This window comes from Haliaeetus albicilla, chromosome 2, assembly GCF_947461875.1.
Source record: "Haliaeetus albicilla chromosome 2, bHalAlb1.1, whole genome shotgun sequence".
In the NCBI taxonomy this organism is placed as follows: Eukaryota; Metazoa; Chordata; class Aves; order Accipitriformes; family Accipitridae; genus Haliaeetus; species Haliaeetus albicilla.
In genome coordinates this window covers 50693585-50712315 of record NC_091484.1, presented here as the reverse complement: position 1 = coordinate 50712315, position 18731 = coordinate 50693585, and the positions used below count along the sequence as shown (strand labels likewise).

At 36.4% G+C, this 18731-nt stretch overlaps 1 protein-coding gene across 1 annotated transcript in view; it reads left to right on the top strand.

The window, feature by feature from the left end:
- The window catches only part of PHF14 (PHD finger protein 14), a 168595-nt gene that overhangs the window by 33290 nt on the left and 116574 nt on the right, over nucleotides 1-18731 (top strand). Inside the window, 8 exon segments of the mRNA XM_069774381.1 lie at nucleotides 2835-2946; nucleotides 5056-5193; nucleotides 7084-7230; nucleotides 10857-11127; nucleotides 11701-11807; nucleotides 13862-13957; nucleotides 15536-15631; nucleotides 17085-17224. Of these exon segments, the coding sequence (XP_069630482.1) occupies nucleotides 2835-2946; nucleotides 5056-5193; nucleotides 7084-7230; nucleotides 10857-11127; nucleotides 11701-11807; nucleotides 13862-13957; nucleotides 15536-15631; nucleotides 17085-17224 (1107 nt within the window).

Here is an 18731-nt window from a genome sequence, read left to right as displayed (position 1 = left end):
GAATATTTCATAAAGGTATTGTGATCTAGGCCAAACTATTGCTAGCTGTGGATACAGTGTGGAAGGGCAGAGATGGTACGAGGTGCTCCATTGCTCCGCTGAAGGAGTATCTTGTGCCTCCATTGCTTTTGTGGGGAGGCAGACAAAAGATGCAGTTTTCATATACTAATGAGAAGAATCTTATTTTTTGTATATAACATTGTATTAAGTTAGGGATTTGTGCTGGCATACTGAAGTGCTTATACTGTAATAAAAACAGCGATGAGCTTTACTCCTTATCTGAGCAGCAAGAAGGTTGGCAGAACACTTGAGTATCTCAGCTTGTTCTCTGGCAGCTAGCTTGCTGTAATATTTGTACCATGTTATTTAAAGGCAAGATTGTAACTAATCTTTAAACTTTAAATTTTCTTTGAGTCTTCCAGTAGTGACAGTGCTGTGACCAAACTGTTTTGTGCATGTGGACAACCCTAGTAAAATCTGTAAAGACAAAGCAATGCAGTTTTTCCATGTAAATGTGTATTTGGGATATACATTATTCTCATTGTTTTAATTTTTTGTGTTTTAAGGGGAATTTATGACTTAGCATCTCAAACCTGAGTGATTTAACAATAGGGTAAAAACTTGTTTTCAAATACAGAGGTGAAAAGAGTCTTGTCAGATATGACACTGTGGATCAGTCAGTGTTGTGGTTTATGTTAGATTAACTGGGAAATTTCTTACAGAGTGAAGTGAGTTAATGGCTTTTAAGTAGTTTCTTACTGTTACTGGGATTTTTCTGTTATCCAGTTACTGTCATGGACTATTTTGGGGGAAAACGCTAAACAAACAGTCTGTCCACCAATTTCGTACATTGCAAGATCATTGTTTTCTTTTGTAAAGACTTAAATGTATATCTATTTTTGAGCTTGCTACTGAACCTTTCATATCTTGCTTTTTTGGAATTTCTGCTTGGACGTATGAGTCATATATAATTAACTTTAAACTTGATAATTCTGAATGTGATAAATTCCAGCAATGTAGGTCTAAGGACCACTGATGAGAAATGTGCTGATTTGGGGAAACATGGGAAATGAGGGTTACGTGTAGCTCCTGACTAGTATAATCATCAGCTTCAGGATTTCTCTTATCTGTAGAGAGCCAGTTAATAACAGGTTAATAAACATGCTGTTTAAGTGCAGCTAAACCCAGGATCTTACTGGTCTGGTCCCAGTCCCCCAATTGATTTTTTTTTTTTTTTTTTTTTTTTCAGTTGATGCACAAAACAAAGAGGAGGGGAAAGAGATAGACTAAACAGTGGTAGAAGATTGGAAAAAAAGAGCACAGCAGTGTAGATGCAGATTTAAGTAGGTAGTAACAGGTCTGTGCTGAACCCCTGGTATTGAAGGAGATTGGAAAATTGCATTATGTGAGTAATGAAAGAGCTAACGGAAGAAGTGTTTCTGGCATCATCATGAGTCTTCTTGAATACAGGGAGTAGATTCTATGATTCTGTTAGAACAGAACAGAAGTTTTAATCTTCACTAGCAATATATTTATTGTTAACGTTAATGACTGGGAATTAACTGAATTAATGTACTTGCTAAGGATCAAACACAGGATATTTCAGCTCAGTTATGTCCGAAGTCTCTAGTTGTATCCCATATCATCTCAGAGCTCCTAGGTTCAAAATGGTAGCTACACACCTCTGTAATTGTAAGGCAGTTTTCTTGAATATTTTAAGATAACAGAAAGTAGCAATCTTGACCTGTCTATGACAGTTTGCTCCCACCTAGTGACTTAGCAATGGGTAGCAAATAGTGTCTGGAATTTCAATAAAACAGAAAGTTTATTTTGGAGAGGAACACTTCATTTTTTGGAGTAGTTTTTCAGTTGACTTGAGTCATGTATGCTGTGTAGAACAGATTTTGAGTTTGTCACTAACTGATGGTTTGTGACAATGAGAGATGGATCTTTTGGAAAGCGTTAATTACGTAAGAAGAAGAAAATGTGTCTTCTGCTGCAAGGATGTCTTTTGGTAACTGAGAGTTCCAGGAGATTATGAAGATGTCTATCAAAGGCAGACTTGAGGCTGAAGCCTTTACCATTGTGTTGTATTTAATTACTAGACACTGAGGTCCAGATTCATGCTGTCTCATTTTATGCCCCTCAGGGCTGAAGATTTAGACCTATTACCCTCCAGTTTGTTTATGGCCAGTGAAGAAGAGTACAGCTAGGTAACTGTTCATCTGACTTTCAGATAGGTATTTCTGTAATACAGTTCAGGTGTGTTTATAATTGAATGCAGCTCCTATCTGTGTTGCTTAAAATTAGTTAGTTGCCGTGATGCGAACAGGTGTAACAGTGCAAAGTCTGACGGATGCTGGGTTGTAGATACTTCATAGCTATGTGCCTAGAGCTCAGTGTTGCTAAGCCTGTATATATTACCTGTATAATTTTGTTCCTCCCCTTCCCACCCTGTGCCCCATCATGAAAGTATCTGTCTGCCTTAGCTTTATAAGTAATATCAAAATCTTCACATATGTTTCATGTTACATGAAAAGCTGCGTGGAGCCCCACGTGAGAGCCATCAGTACAGAAAGGTGATGGCAGCCCAGCCCTTGATCCAGACAGGCAGAGCAACCCCAATGGCTTTGAAAAGCCTTACTTTACGGTTCAGTGTGTGAGCTGCTGAATTCCAAATATGCATTCTCTCCCTGCTTCTCTTGTACTTCCCTTCAAACACATTTCTTCTAGTGTCTGTAACATTTACAAGGCACTTTGAAATCCGCAAATGGTGAGTATAATACAGGATCAAAATGTTGATAACAATAACCTAATTTTATGTGCTGTTTTAGGTGGGTCCATATTGTTTGTGCCCTCTATGTTCCAGGAGTGGCATTTGGAGATATTGACAAACTACGGCCAGTAACACTTACAGAAATGAATTATTCAAAGTATGGTGCCAAGGTAAGTTTAGAAGAGATGTACTGCCAACAAGTAGCTTTATTTTACATTTTTACGTATAATAGAATAACGTATGTCTTCCCGACTTTGTTTTTCTTGTTTATAGCAGTTGCAGTGAGGTTCAGGGCTGAAAATGAGACTAAGTTTGTTCATGGTTGTTATACCATTGCTCTTCCTTCCCTCTTTCTTTCTGTTTTCCTTACCACTGTTCTCCATAATTTCCATCCCTGTTTTCCTCCCTAATTTCCCTTATTCTTTACACAGGTGCTAACTAGTTTATTTTAAACTCAGTTAGTGGCAGATTGCCAAAATGTGGATGGAGAGTGAAGAGGATTTATGGGATGCGAAATGGAGAAATGGAAGGTTAGGTTGACTGAGAAAGTGACAGATGTACATTCAGTAAGAATTACTTTAGGCTCTATGTAATTATAAGCTAGAATGCATACAAAAAGGTTGCTGCAAAGCAGTGTTTAAAAAAATTTACAAAAACATGGGGCCCTCAACTTTAACAGAAGAATGGCTTTAAAATTAAAATGGTTTTACATGTAAATATTTTCAATCCAGATCAAAAGTGATCATGCACAAACCATACAGAAAACCATTGCAATGGACAGAGGACACCACTCAGTAATGTGCTAAGTGCTGTTTCTATAGCTGATGGAGGCAGTGTGGAGAAGCCATATCTATCAGGCTGATGTGAGGGAAGGTGGTTGTACTCCTGCTGCTCTAATGCTTCATTTCTGTGTAGTCAGTTTCATTTTCTGGAATGTCAATTTGTCAAGTTGAATACTAAATGAAAATATATAGTACATTTTTAAAAATACACGCAATATATAAAATAAATTAAAACACTTTGGACTGCCCATGTACAACATACCTGTACCAGGAGCATGTTCAGCACGGGCCTGCTGAGGCATTTAGCATTGTTTAGAAATGTCTGTATAAAAAAAAGTCGGAGCAAGCTCCCAAAAACCTACAAACTGTTGTTGCAATGAATCATGCATTTTATTTTTATTTTATTAACATGAGTGATGTATAGGAGCAGGGCTAAGAATTTGGACATATTTTCTTACTGTAAGGTGAAAGTGAACTGGACAGATGAGGACTCATTACTCTTGCAGAGCCGTAAACAAACGCTGTTCTCTGTATCAAGTGTGGAAGTTACAGCTTGCTTAGCTAAATTTCCCCCTACAAAAGCAGCTTAATATAATATTCTTTTTCACTTCGTTTTTTATTTGTTACGTGTTGCTGTTACACAGTTAAAGGGTGCTTTTCCAGTGTAGCGTATGGGGTGCTTTGAGATTCTTCAGTCGCTGAGTTTTCTTTGCCATTCTTTTCTGTTGTTGTTTTATTTTCTGCATGGAGATATTTTCTGTAGGTGATACACAGCTTTGTTCTGCCTTCAGCGTGAGAGATTAAGAAAAGCACACCTGTATAATTTCATATCATCTTTATGCACTGGATAGCAGTACTGCTTAAGCAGCCCATGTTCTCATTTGCTTGTTCCTGCTCACATGCTCATCACTCTAGTTTGCTGGCACAGTTGTTTGGTATGATTTTTGTGATGAAACAGGCTGAGGAATTGATCTGGCTGAAAAATAAGTTTGGGGGTTTTTTCCAGGCCACATTAGGGGATATCAGTTTGCTTTGTAGCGAACGGCTGTGCCTAGAATGTGTGTAGCTGAAGCCATAGCGCAGTATTTAAGTGCATCACAACCTTCTTTACTGATATTTATGATTCTTGTGTATTTCTTTCTGCATTGTCATACATTTACTCTTCGGTTGTTGCTTACCAAAGGACATCTATGTAATTATCTATGGTTTTCAGTCATCCAGAGCACTGCTCTTTGTCCTCTGAACTTGTTGAGCAATTGAATATTTGGTGAGCAGTAATGTACTTTTCCATTGCTTGTTGAAAATGAAATCAATACTGGGGGTTGGGAAGGGGTGAAGTTTCAAGTAGCATCAACTGTCAGCAGCATGCTTGGTTTCTGTACAACACAGGAGTAAACCTACCTGTTTGGTTTTTATATGTAAGATGTAATTTATCAAATATTAGGCAAAATGCACCTGAAATATTTACTGTGGCATTTTCCACACTTCTTTATAAAGGAATGCAGTTTTTGCGAAGATCCTCGTTTTGCCAGAACTGGTGTATGCATTAGTTGTGATGCTGGGATGTGCAGAGCTTATTTCCATGTGACCTGCGCTCAGAAGGAAGGCCTCCTCTCAGAAGCAGCAGCAGAAGAGGTAGCTATGGAAAGGATAGAATAAAAGAGTTGTATGGAAAGTTTGTGAAGATGGCCTGAAATTGTGCCTTTTTTTCTCACTAACACTGAGCAAAGTTTTTGTAAATCAGTAGCAAGTCATAGGCCAAGTAAAGGGACTGTCCAGGGATGGCTCTTTGTTCACCAAATTGTCCAACTCTGAGCACTTTCGAAATGGCCTGGAAAAAGGGATAGAGAAGGTTAACACAGAAGTTGGCGTAATAGACTATCAGTCAATACAGACATGAATTCTAACTCTAATTCTTGAACTTCAGCTAGCTTGACATACTTACCTAGCTGTTTATGTGGTATGGTAATCTCTGTTTCATACCAAATAGGACTGTCTTGAGAAATTAACTACATTTCTAATGCCATTTTTCATGCGTGTTTTCCAGTATTTTCTTCAAATTGCACTACAGGTATATGACTTTCCTTGTGGTAACATTAATCTTAGGAATCAGAATGATAAGCAAACATTTCTAACCTACTGATAACTTTTTAATATCTATTCTTACCAGTTTTCTCCCTGTAATATGATTAAAGCAATTTAGATTTGAAGCTCCTACTTCAGAATTCATTTTTATGGTATTAGTACTTTTAGGTTGCCAAATTTCATCCTGATATGTATCATTTGGATTAAGCCTGTCATGTTCATAGCTGCACAATTTAACTTACTGCCTTAGGAAGTACCACAGGTAACACAGAAACAAGCAGTACTTGCACTATTGACATTGACACCTTTGTTTCTGAAAACAGTGGACCACTAAGTGATTCTTGAAGGAATCACAAAATACTTTCTTCTGTGAGATTGATAAATAGGAAGATACCAGAGTTACCTCATTGTTGTTGTCCCTAATAAATTATATGTAATGTTGATTCTTCAAACACTCTATGTGAATTTCTTCTAGACATACGCATTTACCTGCCTTTCCACCTTAAAATATTGTTATGTGTTTTCTGTAACCAAAATATTTTTAATCAAGGCTTCACACAATCCAATTTTAGGAAGTTCTCACACACTCTGAAAATCTAAGTCAAAGTAAAATATGTTTGTAAGGAAAGCCTGCGTAGATTTTATTGGTCTGTGTTTTATAGGTGGAGTAAAGGAAAATTTGATAGACAAATTATTTATTAATATTTTTATTACTTTATGAAGGAAGACTGCTTTAAGTTTTTCTTGTTAGTCTGTAGATTTATGATGACGTTTCTACACTTCTGAAAATATACTGGCAATGAAATATACTTCTCAAACCGTATCTCCTCATGGCTCAGATATTTGTAGTCTGCTTGCAAGGTTTGCAAGTGCTAGAAGTTGCTGTAAACTTACAGCCATGATAATATGCAGATCTGATGGAATGAAAAATGAAAAATGGAAAAAAAAATCATCTGAGAGATCATAAATCACGTGGGGGTATAGCCACCAAAACCATTTGGAAAATTGTTTGAGAATGCCAAATATATTCCCCTCTGTATTGTTCAGAATTGTTAATCCCTTGTAGGATATAATGCAAAAGACACAGTGAAACAACACGAAGTTAACAATACATGTTGTATGTTAAAGGGATTTGTACTTAGAAATTTATTCTGCTGTTTTTCCTGGAAATGAGAAAATAGTACAGAGATTGAACAGCAGAGAGTTAAGTAGTTAATGCATTTAAAAATGTTTAGGGTCATGCAATGAAAACAATGGAAAAACACTTCAACACATCAACATGACAAAATTGATTTAGAAGCATACATATTAGTTGTTTTTAAAAACATATCTATTTGAACATGTGAACTGATTGCTAGAATGTTTGTGCTGTTCAGAGCCTTTTGGCCTTCTATGTCTTACTTTGTTTTTGTTCCTTCCCCTTTGTTTTTTCTGAAACAGGATATAGCTGACCCTTTTTTTGCTTATTGTAAACAGCATGCGGACAGGTTAGACAGAAAATGGAAGCGCAAGAACTACTTGGCATTACAATCTTACTGTAAAATGTCCTTGCAGGAAAGAGAAAAACAGCTCTCGCCAGAAGCTCAGGTATTGTATTCATGACACAAATGCGTCTGTATTAGTCATCCATGTTAAACAGGAAAGAAATGAAGAGGATGGGAAATTGTTATTGTAGTAGGAAATGAAATGTGAAATATATTGATAGTGCATGGTCATTTAACAAAGCAGTGAATTATTTGTAGGTTTTGGTCTCTAAGAACAATTCTCAATGAACTAATTATCAAATAGGGATATCTGTGCTTGTCTGAATTGAAAAATCTTACTTTGGTTCTGTGGCAAAAAGTTGGTAATTACATTTTGATTGTAATTCATAGATTTTGTTTAACATTTTCTTCAAGATTCTTAACAAAAAAAGACAGCTAGACAAGAAATTAGGCATGTTTCTACATCCGAGTTCAGTAAAAATCCACTTTTTTCCCTTAGTAATATCTTGAACTTGGCAGAAAAGTTTAGCTTGCCTAAAGTGTTTTCTTGTTACACCCCTTTTCACTTTTTGTAGGCCTAAGTAGGATCCTATGTGCTGCGTTTTTTCATAGTGAAGATTTCCTAGGAAAAAAAAAAAAGTAGGTAAAGAGACTGAGTGTGTGCTGCTGAGTGAGAGTTGTCTGAAAATTTTGGCAATGTCTGTATCTCTATCTAGTGGCAGGTCCATGTAAAAATGTTACTGCATAAGCCTAACTGATAAATGTCCTGTTGATGTAAAGCTTTCAAGCCTTCTGATGGAATCTGTGTAGTTTGATATGTTTTAACGTGTGTACTTTATTTTTTTTCTGATTCTGAGGAATTTATGGCATACTTTGCTTTCACTGCTGAGGCTGAACTGCATTCTGTGGAAAAATCATACCTGTGTAGAAAAGCAGCTTCTTATCTGAATTAATCCTGCCTAATTTGTTGTCGAAAGTAGCAGATGCTGTAAATAGTGGAAGGCAGTTATGGGAGAGAAATAATGTCTTTTTTTGTGAAGGGAGGACTGTAGTGTAATGATCAGAAAATAAATCTTCATATCATCAAACTTTTTATTTAAAAAAATCATACCTTTCTTGTTCTTCAAAGATCTTTGAATAGAAGAGAATATTAATTTCAAGTAACCTGTGCAGTTGAGAATGAATATGAGCAAACTCTGTTGTAGAAGAATTTTGAATAAAGTATTTCTCTGGGGTATTGAGCTTCATGTAGCTTGATTTAACTGGTTACATAATTCTTGCTGAATACACTCAGCTCTCAATTATGTGAAATGCACCTATGTGGTGGAGTAATCACAACAATATGAATACTATGCAACATAATGGTAAGTGCTGGTTGTGCAAAATCAGTTTTGGTCCAACAGGGCTTGTTAGCTCTGTTTTCAGGCATTTGTTATGAAGAGCTGATAATGCTGATAAATTCCCAGCATTTCCCTCTCTTCCTCCTCTTTCCCCTGAACCACAACCCTGCAGATGTTTTATTCTAAATTGTTTGGATTAAATCTTTGCAAACTGAAATAATGAATGCTGAAAACTGCAGGTGGAGTTACTTGACATGGTGTCATAGGCACCTTGGTACAAATTTGATAATTTGCATACATTTTGTAAAACCACTTGATTTCACTATTGATGGCTCTGGTGTTGTATGAGTTTGCATTAGTATTGTGTGTGCCTGAGTTTACATGGATGGAAACAGATTGGATGCTTGAAAAATACATTTCCATGTCCAGTTGTATGTATTGGGATTTTATGAAGTAATTGTTTGTCTTTGAGTGGTTTCTGTGCCTTTTTAGAAATGCAGAACTGTAAGGGTGCTTAATACATACTAGAAATGTCTGACCAGGGAGTTCACACAAAGTATGTATAAATTCACCCCTTACCTTACCATATGTTGCCTGCATGAGGATGTTAAAATTCCACCAATTAATTCAGCCATCCTTGTTAAATTAGGATTTTGTCTGAGTAATGAGAATCTTGAGACAGCTTAGTCTGGAAAAAAAGATTAAGTAGTAAATATATAGAGAGAGTGTATATATGTATGTACATACAAAAGCTCACTTCCAAGGGATTTTGTAGGCTTAAGTAAGGTTTACAAACATTGAGCTAACATAAATAAGTATGCAGTTGTACAAATAATTTATCTGGTATTGTGAAAGTGGATTTTTGAGGCATACTTTTGAAGTGGGAAAATGGATATTTGGTGCTTTGTAGCCCAGGCAGGAATAACTGAGCCAATGATCTGGCAAGTCATGTGGCCCAAGAAAGTAAATCTCTCTAAAGAATGTAATATACAAAGCTGTCTACAACTGTTATTGATTGTTGGAAGATGTTCTACATTGAAATAGTTCTTTTGATATCAATAAAGTAAATGTACGTTCCTTGAGTAAAGCGTATACTTGAAAATTGCTTAAATCCAAGTAACTTGAGTTCAGGATTCCATTTAGACATTAGCCATTTTAATCTGTCATCTATTTCTGGAATAGGGCTCTGGGTATACAGTTGTATGACATCTTAAATGACCCCAAGGGTTTCAGAACTGAGCATGTAATCAGTAAAGAAGTGTCTTAGCTGAGGAAGCCATAAACCATCCTTGGTCCTTCCGGTGGAGAATAAAACGAGGCGGTGGCTGTAGGTGGATCTGTTCCTTGCTGCTGTGGGTCCAAGAAAAAAGCCCTTGGGGTCAGAGCTGGCCTGCAAGCCACATTTACCATGTTTCTTGGTCATTGATGTTCAAGACCTAGTAAGGTAACGTGTGTTAAACGGTCTGTAATATTACCTTTAACAATTCTATTTGTAATCAGAGATGTTCCTTAACCATAGCATGTGTATATATGTATGCTTTTTGGCTTTTGTCTCAGAAGTATCATACCATATGGTTGGGCAGTTGGATTAGTTTAGTTTCTTCTTTCTGCAGGCAAGTAAAAAACTTCTAACTGATAGTCAGCTGGAGTTTTGCCTCTGAAGGTTTGTATGTTGATGTCATTTTCTGCCAGAATTGCCACTGCATAGTGTTCCCGCAAGACAGCATTTTCCAACTGTCAGTAACAACTTGATCTGGGGTAGATCTCCCAGATGGTCACAAATACACAGATGTCATCAACAATATATATTGTGAGCTTCTCTTGCCTACTTCACTTCTGTTTGATTTGTGGGTTTGGCACATTATAATCAGCTAGTTTAAAATTTATAAAGAGATATGGCATTGAGGAAGGAGTTCCTACAAAAGGATGTCAAAATACGGCAAAAATACTCTTCATAAACTTTTATTGCTCACAGAGCTATCAATTTAAAGTCTATTTAAATGTATTTTTGATAGGTCAGCCAAGGCTTTTCCCAGTAGTGAGTTTTCACAGTCCCATCAAATTATCATTATTAGATGGGATTGTCTGAAAGCCAGCAATCATTTGTGTTACTTTTGTTGGTGGGGAAGTCTCATCAAGAAACCTGTGCATAGCTCCAAAACCTAGTGAAAGGATAATGTTATTTGTGTATACGTTTTGAAGTAAAACCAAATGTCTGTATCAGTGGCTGTTTCTTAAGTTACAGAGTTCCAGAATGAAAATGGCATTGATTAGACCGCGTGGCTTTCAAAATGAAAATAAAATGCAAATGTGTTCCAAAAAGATAAAACTCAAAATCAATTTTTAATTGTTCTCTTATGTTTTTAATCTATGGAATTCTTTATTGCAGGCTCGAATCAATGCCAGGCTACAACAGTATCGTGCCAAGGCGGAGCTGGCCCGCACCACTAGGCCTCAGGCCTGGGTTCCCAGGGAGAAGCTACCACGACCACTTACTAGCAGTGCTTCAGCCATACGTAAACTTATGCGCAAAGCCGAATTAATGGGGATTAGTACAGACATTTTTCCAGTGGATACTTCAGATACTAGTTCCAGTGTTGATGGAAGAAGAAAACATAAACAACCAGCTCTCACTGCTGATTTTGTGAATTATTACCTTGGTAAGGATGAAAATTACATATTTTTCTTAATGTAAAATTATCACTTTGCTAACTCATTGGCTTTTTTATTTTACTTGTATTTCATTGTTATTAACAGATAAATATGAATTATGACTTCATTTTAGGTCAGGTATATTATTGCTTGGTATCTTTATTTACACAGAAAGTTAGTTATTTTTTAAAAAAGACATTTCAGAAAAGAAGAAAATCTTTCAAATATAAACAGGAGGCTAAACTGTCTTTGCTAAGAAGGGAGTAGAAGCCTAGGTACCTTTTGGTATCATTTTTTTTTCCTGACATTTTCCTCCATTTCTATGCGGAATAGCGTGACTTTGGGACTATTTGCTAGATGGCTGATCAAAGCTCACCATTTAAATAACTATGTTATTTATGCAGCAAAACGTAAATGTTATGACTGTTCATTCTACTCGGTCTGTGTAATAAGCCTATAGGCTATAGTTTTGTGTTTTCGCATTGTTATGGTTTTATGCTTTCATTGTTTCACTTTTTTCAGTGCATAAAACTTGAAAATATATCCAAGGATAGGAAATAAACCAATTTTCTTTTAAATAGAGAGAAATATGCGGATGATTCAAATCCAGGAGAATATGGCTGAACAGAAGAATATCAAGGATAAATTAGAAAATGAGCAAGAAAAGCTTCATGTGGAGTATAATAAGGTGAAGAAAAAGGGATAATAAACTGTTGTACTGTTTTAGTATTGCTACTGTTAAATTTGATAGCATTCTGCTTTCCAAGCAAAATGACTTAGAAAGAAAGATACATACTATTCTTTCTTTAAAAGTAATATCTAAAAATATATTTCTTATTTTAAAAATATTCTGTGGTCCATCCTCCCAGTACAAGTAGAATCAACTTTTAGAATGTTCTATGTTGGCTGGGCAGTTCTTTAACCGACCCCACTTATTGCTCCAGTAACAAATTGGACATGGACAGACAGGTCCCTCTCATGAGTGAACTGTGTCTTAAGGTCCTTCTTTTTTTGCGTTCTTTGTATGCATTTCATTTGGGAACTTGAAACAACAGACAGTTCTCCCTTTCAGTGTTTTTTTTGTTTTGTTTTGTTTTGCTTCTGTATTGTTCTAGGTTATTTTTGAACCTGCTTGGTTTTCTGCTTGGAACCCTACCTGATACTTGGGAATCCAGGATTGTCACAGTGTTATTTATTTATTTATTTATGTCAACTCCAACTCCAGTTGTGTTCATCACAGGTTTAATGACTTAGCTAATTTTTCAGGCTGAAATAATCAATATTCACACTGTGTCCTCTGCATGTTTTGTTTGAGTACAGGAAATTTGGGGCCTGTAAATGATGGATTGCTCCACCAAAATGTTGCTAATGTAATTTTTTATTAACTCATCATCATGGTTAAAAAAGCATTTTGTGTTTTAATTGCATTTTTATGAAATAATTATTTCTTTATTTTAATCTTTAAATATTTTTACATGGAACATAGAAGTACTGTATCTTTTGTGACAGATGACATACTGCGATTCTTGCTGAATTCAGCAACCTATCAAGTGATGGTTATTGATAACAAAAAATAGTGTTGCTATTAATTCTTAGACTGTTGGGTGTGTGTTTTAAATGAGAACATATGGAAATGAAGCAACAGGTCCTTGTGAACTGCCCAAAGATGGTAAAGGGGAATGTCGTGGTTTAACCCCAGCCAGCAGCTAAGCACCACGCAGCTGCTCACTCACTCCACCCCCATCCAGTGGGATGGGGGAGAAAATCAGGAAAAGAAGTAAAACTCATGGGTTGAGATAAGAACGGTTTAATAGAACAGAAAAGAAGAAACTAATAATGATAATGATAACACTAATAAAATGCCAACAGTAGTAATAAAAGGATTGGAATGTACAAATGATGCGCAGTGCAATTGCTCACCACTCACCGACCGACACCCAGCCAGACCCCCAGTGGCGAATCCCTGCCCCCCACTTCCCAGTTTCTAAACTAGATGGGACGTCACATGGTATGGAATACACTGTTGGCCAGTTTGGGCCAGGTGCCCTGGCTGGGCATGAGAAGCTGAAAAATCCTTGACTCTAGTCTAAACACTACTGAGCAACAACTGAAAACATCAGTGTTATCAACATTCTTCTCATACTGAACTCAAAACATAGCACTGTACCAGCTACTAGGAAGACAGTTAACTCTATCCCAGCTGAAACCAGGACAGGGAAGGAGATTGTATGTGGGGCTTTTAACCAAAGTAATAGGTTGTGTATGCTGGGTGGTAGCTAACAGTTACTTCCAGAAGAAAAAAAACTTTTTTTCTGCTTGCATCATTTAATAAATTATATCTCTTTTTATGAGAGTGAGTGTTCTTTGGTATGGCAATGCAGAGCTTTAATTCATTTATATGCTTGCTTGTTACAATCTTGCTGCTTAAGTAGTGTGGACAACACATAAAGATGTTGCTGTATTTTAGTTTTGCTTTCTAATTGACTTTATGAAACCTTATTTTCATGCTGAAATGTTTCAGATCTTTACAAAATGAGTGGCTGCCCAGGTTTTCATCTTAGTTCTGTTAAATTGCTGAATGATTGCACTGGTCTCAGCTATATTGACATGAGTTCTATTTTTTTTTTTTTTAATTCTACAATAAACTAATGCACTCTTGATAGGTAAGAGGTTGAATAAATTTTATTAAATAACTCTTAATGGATTTTCATCCTTATTGATTCTTTTTCTTTAACTTTTCAGCTGTGTGAGTCCTTGGAAGAGCTACAAAATATGAATGGAAAACTGCGAAATGAAGGGCAAGGCATTTGGGCTCTGCTGGGTAGAATCATTGGGCAGGTTGGTTGTATTTTTTCTCCCCCCTCTTTTATAGTTCATAGGCAGACCTGGTTTTCCAACAGTAGGCCTTTTTGTTTCTGTCTGTCACTTCTATGGCTGAATAAGTTAATTTGATCAGACCCAGGCTTTACTCTGGGGATAACGTTTCCCGATTGAAATACCTAGACTTTTGCAAACCACCTACTGGGAACCTGTAGCTTAATTTTATTGTTGTAATAGCAAACTTGTTTGCAAAATTCTTTCATTTGGTATAACTGATTGACCTGTCGTTTGTGACGAAGCTTAACGTGAAGCATGAGTTAATTCTACCATTTTTGTCTCTATGTTGTCTTTAGTTACTGCAGGCTTCAAATGATATGGTAACTCTTATGGCTTTTATAAGGTATAAATCTTTAAAACTGCATCATGTATGTGATGGTTTTTAACTGGACAGAGCAGAATATTTTGGTCACATGAATATAAATATCTAGGAGAAGAGAAGATTTGGATTACTTCCTGTTGCCAGCAATTATCTTTGTTCTCATTGATACAGGAAAAAGAGAGAAGTGTAGATTCTTGCAGTGTTTTGATATATGTTTTATGTCAAAGGTATTAAATGGTGATGGGCATTTTAGATATCGGAGATAGATGGAAATGATTTCCAATTATGATTTTAAGGAAGATTGAAGAAACTCTTCATTGTGAAAATGCAGACATACAATTAGGTCACAATTTTGTCATGCCCTTTGGTACTGCTGAGTTTGTGCTGCTGTTCGGAAAATGAAGCTTGCCCTTTCTTTATGCAGTAGTAGTTCTTAAGGTATGCTAGCTTTTTCTAGTTCTATTTGTCTGCCTATCTTTTCTACTTGTGAAGAAGGATTCTCATATAACATATCTCTTGAATCAAGATTATTTTTTACCCTCCTTTTTAAGATGGCTTTGAGTAAATATTCACAAATATATTTCCTGGTGCAAATGTTACTAAATTAAAAAAAAAAAAAAAAAAAAGAAGAAAGGTTGAGTAGAATTCATTTACACAGCTTGCATGACATTTTTTTTCCAGTTGGTTGAACAGATGCAGACCCATGGGGCTGCTGAGAAATGACTTTGATAGATGGTTGCTGTCCGAGAAGCTAGCATACTGCAGATTAGTAGAAACCCGAAGAGAATCTTGTCTGCTTTGTGGAGGGCTTGGTCCAATAAGATAATTTTTCTAATTAACCTATCGAGCACCAATGTAGCAGGGATGTTGCGGAAAGTAAACTGCCTCAGTATTCTTGAGTATTCGTGAATTTGCCTTTGATTGTTTCAGCTGCCTAGACAAACGCATCCTTGTCCATCTCTCTATTTGAAGCTTGGAGAAAAAATTTAAAAGCTAGTATTTCAATATGGTTTTTATTTATTGAATTGAAAAAATGAGTATATTACTACTTTATATTATGAAATCATACTGGGATAAACATCTGTAGTGGCTGTTGTCTGTAAAATAGCTAGGTAAGCAATTTCCCACTCATAATTTGAGTCTTGTTCTTCATGCATTGAGATTGGAGTGGTAAAGTCTCAAAACTCACGTGTACTGCATTTGTTCAAATCCAATAGAAACTGAACATACCAGCAATTCTACGTGCTCCTAAGGAAAGGAAACCAAGTAAAAAGGAAGGAGGAACACAAAAGACATCTACACTTCCGGCCGTACTTTATAGGCAAGTAATGAAGTCTTGACAGAATAGATACAATATCTAGTAAGTTATAGTTTCGCAAAAGTGTTAAGAGAAAATTGTTAATCAAAACCGAGGCAAACAAAATGTTTCAGAGTTGTCTGTACATTTTACTTACTTCTGAAGGCTAAGTTGAATAGTAGTTAATTCTTCACCTTAGCACACATCAGTAAGGTTTGGGGTTTTTTTGCTAATTTGACAGCAGTGCTTTAAGGACAAAGGTAACTCTTTACAGCTGAAGTAGAGGGGTCCTTTGTCTCTGTGATGTGAAAATTTTTAACTAGTCATCTTGTCTTTTGAATGGAGTCGTCATTGATGATTTTGTGAACAGTTCTGCTGCTGTTTAGTCCCAGTGGCTGGGTGCATAAAACACTTGTTATACAAGAATTTTTACTTTTTGCTCATGGGTTGTCAAATGCTTTGGGATATCTTGTGTTTTAAATTTCCCTACTTCTGTTTTCTGGGGAATTCATAGAAATAGAATGTATTCACTTACTCTGCTGTTGTTCCACCTTTTCCCCTCTTCTGTAAGTTGTGAAGCTACTGACTGGGTTTTAACTAAGCCTAACAGTAGAACATACACTAGGATCCCAGAGCATGACTGTGCAAAATATACATATTGTCTTAGATCATATTCTCTTGCCACCAGCTGAGAAGCAGCACAGTCTGTCACTTACCTAGAGAGCAGCAGCCAGGCCTTAGCCACAGCAAGTGGGCAGCATCTTGCCCAGCTAGCAGGCTAAATGAGGAAGATGGGTCACGTAATCAAAAGTTAATTCTAGCACTGTGAGAGGTAGAAATCTTGAGAACATGGCAGTAGGCTGAGGATTTGGCAATTTAGACATATACACAAACAAATAATATGAGTCATGCTTTGCTAGTTCTTTTTCATTCAAATCCAGTCATTTAGTCCCTCCTATTTTATAACGGAATCAATGAGTGCCTGATCTTTTTGAAATAACTAAAATTTCAATTCCAGTAAAATAATAATAATAAAAAGGAAATGTAATTTCTTATGAGTTGATACATTGCCCAACATAATAGCAGCACTGACCTATTTCAGGAGGCTTGCATTATTAAAATAAGCATATGATTGTTAAGACTGATAATAGCAGTATAATCTTCTATTTAAGTGTTTGGATGGCACAGGTAGTATTTTTTCCATTTGCCACTGGTACATTTTGTTGAAGTATCAAGTGATTACTTACTGCTTAGAAGTCCTCAAAAAAATACTGATTGAAAGCCATTTTGTTGTTAACTATATTAGGTGCCTTTTATGCTTTATTGTATATAGGTAGAAGCTCCTTAAAAAGCACATAAATGAAGCATTCAAATTGAAGTTGCCACATGTTTGTATTGAAACTGGGGAATGTGCTGGGATGTATAGTTTATGATTTCAAATGTAATTATAATGCTTTTCTGCTACCTACATTAAAAGTTGTGGAATTTGCAAGAAGAACCATGATCAACATCTACTGCTACTGTGTGATACTTGTAAACTCCATTATCATCTTGGTTGCCTGGATCCACCTCTTACAAGGATGCCAAGGAAGACCAAGAACAGTTACTGGTAAGAATGCCTTTGATGTGTGGTCTTGTGCTATCTCTGTACTTAACTAGGACATAAACATGAGTAGACTTGCAAATTCTAAGTGTTTTGGACATTCCTGTAATGCAGTCTGAACTGAGTTATTTTACTTTCAGGTTATTAGCAATGATATTTCAAGATAAAAAAGTAAAGATTTTCTCATTATTAGCCACTGTGTAGAAATAGATTATAGCTTTAATTTTCTTAGCTTTTGTGTTCATTTGTGTTTATTAATGCTGCTATGTAATAATGATAGGAAACTATAGGCTGCCTTCAGGAGATGAAACGCTTGGTCTTCTGTTTCTCTTAAGACCCAGATATGCAACTCTCTGTCCAGATCTTTAGGAAAATACTTGTAAATACTTAAAATAAACTTGTTAGTAGTAGATCAGTTTATTGCGATATGGGAAATCAGTTGGGTTTACTTCTGTCTTACGATTTAAATCTGCAATGGCAGAAGCATGTGCGTAACCATACTTACTGCAGTTACATTTCCATGAATTAAAATTCTTTTCGTGGCAGGGTAGCAGAACAAAAGCTAAGTGGTACAGTGGAGAGCTGATAATGTGGTAAAGGTGCTGATTTCCAACCTGTCATAAAATTATTGTGCTGCTGTGTTGTGTTAGTGTTCTGCATGTTTCTAAACTGCTCTGAAATGTGTTAGAAGCAGTTACACAGAAGCAATTTTTATCTGGCAGGAAGTTAGTGTACAGCATCTCTAGGAATCATCATCACTTTGTCTGAACGTTAAGGTACCAAATCACAATATTATAAGAATTCCTTCTAAAAATACAGTAGTATAAGAATTCCTTCTAAAAATACAGTAAAACTATTTTAATCAAGAAAACTTGATTTCTATTTTTCTTTATAAGTCTCTTAATTTTTTTTATTTTTATTTTTTAAAAACTTCCATAAAACATTTACTTAAGTCATTGTCGTGGTTTAACCCCAGTCAGCAACTAAGCACCACGCAGCCGCTCACTCACTCCCCCCCACCCAGTGGGATGGGGGAGAAAATCAGGAAAAGAAGTAAAACCCATGGGTTGAGATAAGAACGGTTTAATAGAACAGAAAAGAAGAAACTAATAATGATAATGATAACGCTAATAAAATGACAACAGCAATAATAAAAGGATTGGAATGTACAAATGATGTGCAGTGCAATTGCTCACCGCTCGCTGATCAACACCCAGCTAGTCCCCGAGTGGCGATTCCCCGCCCCCCCCCCAGTTTATACACTAGATGTGGTGTCCCATGGTATGGAATACCCCTTTGGCCAGTTTGGGTCAGCTGCCCTGGCTGTGTCCTGTGCCAACTTCTTGTGCCCCTCCAGCCTTCTTGCTGGCTGGGCATGAGAAGCTGAAAAATCCTTGACTTTAGTCTAAACACTACTTAGCAACAACTGAAAACATCAGTGTTATCAACATTCTTCTCATACTGAACTCAAAACATAGCACTGTACCAGCTACTAAGAAGACAATTAACTCTA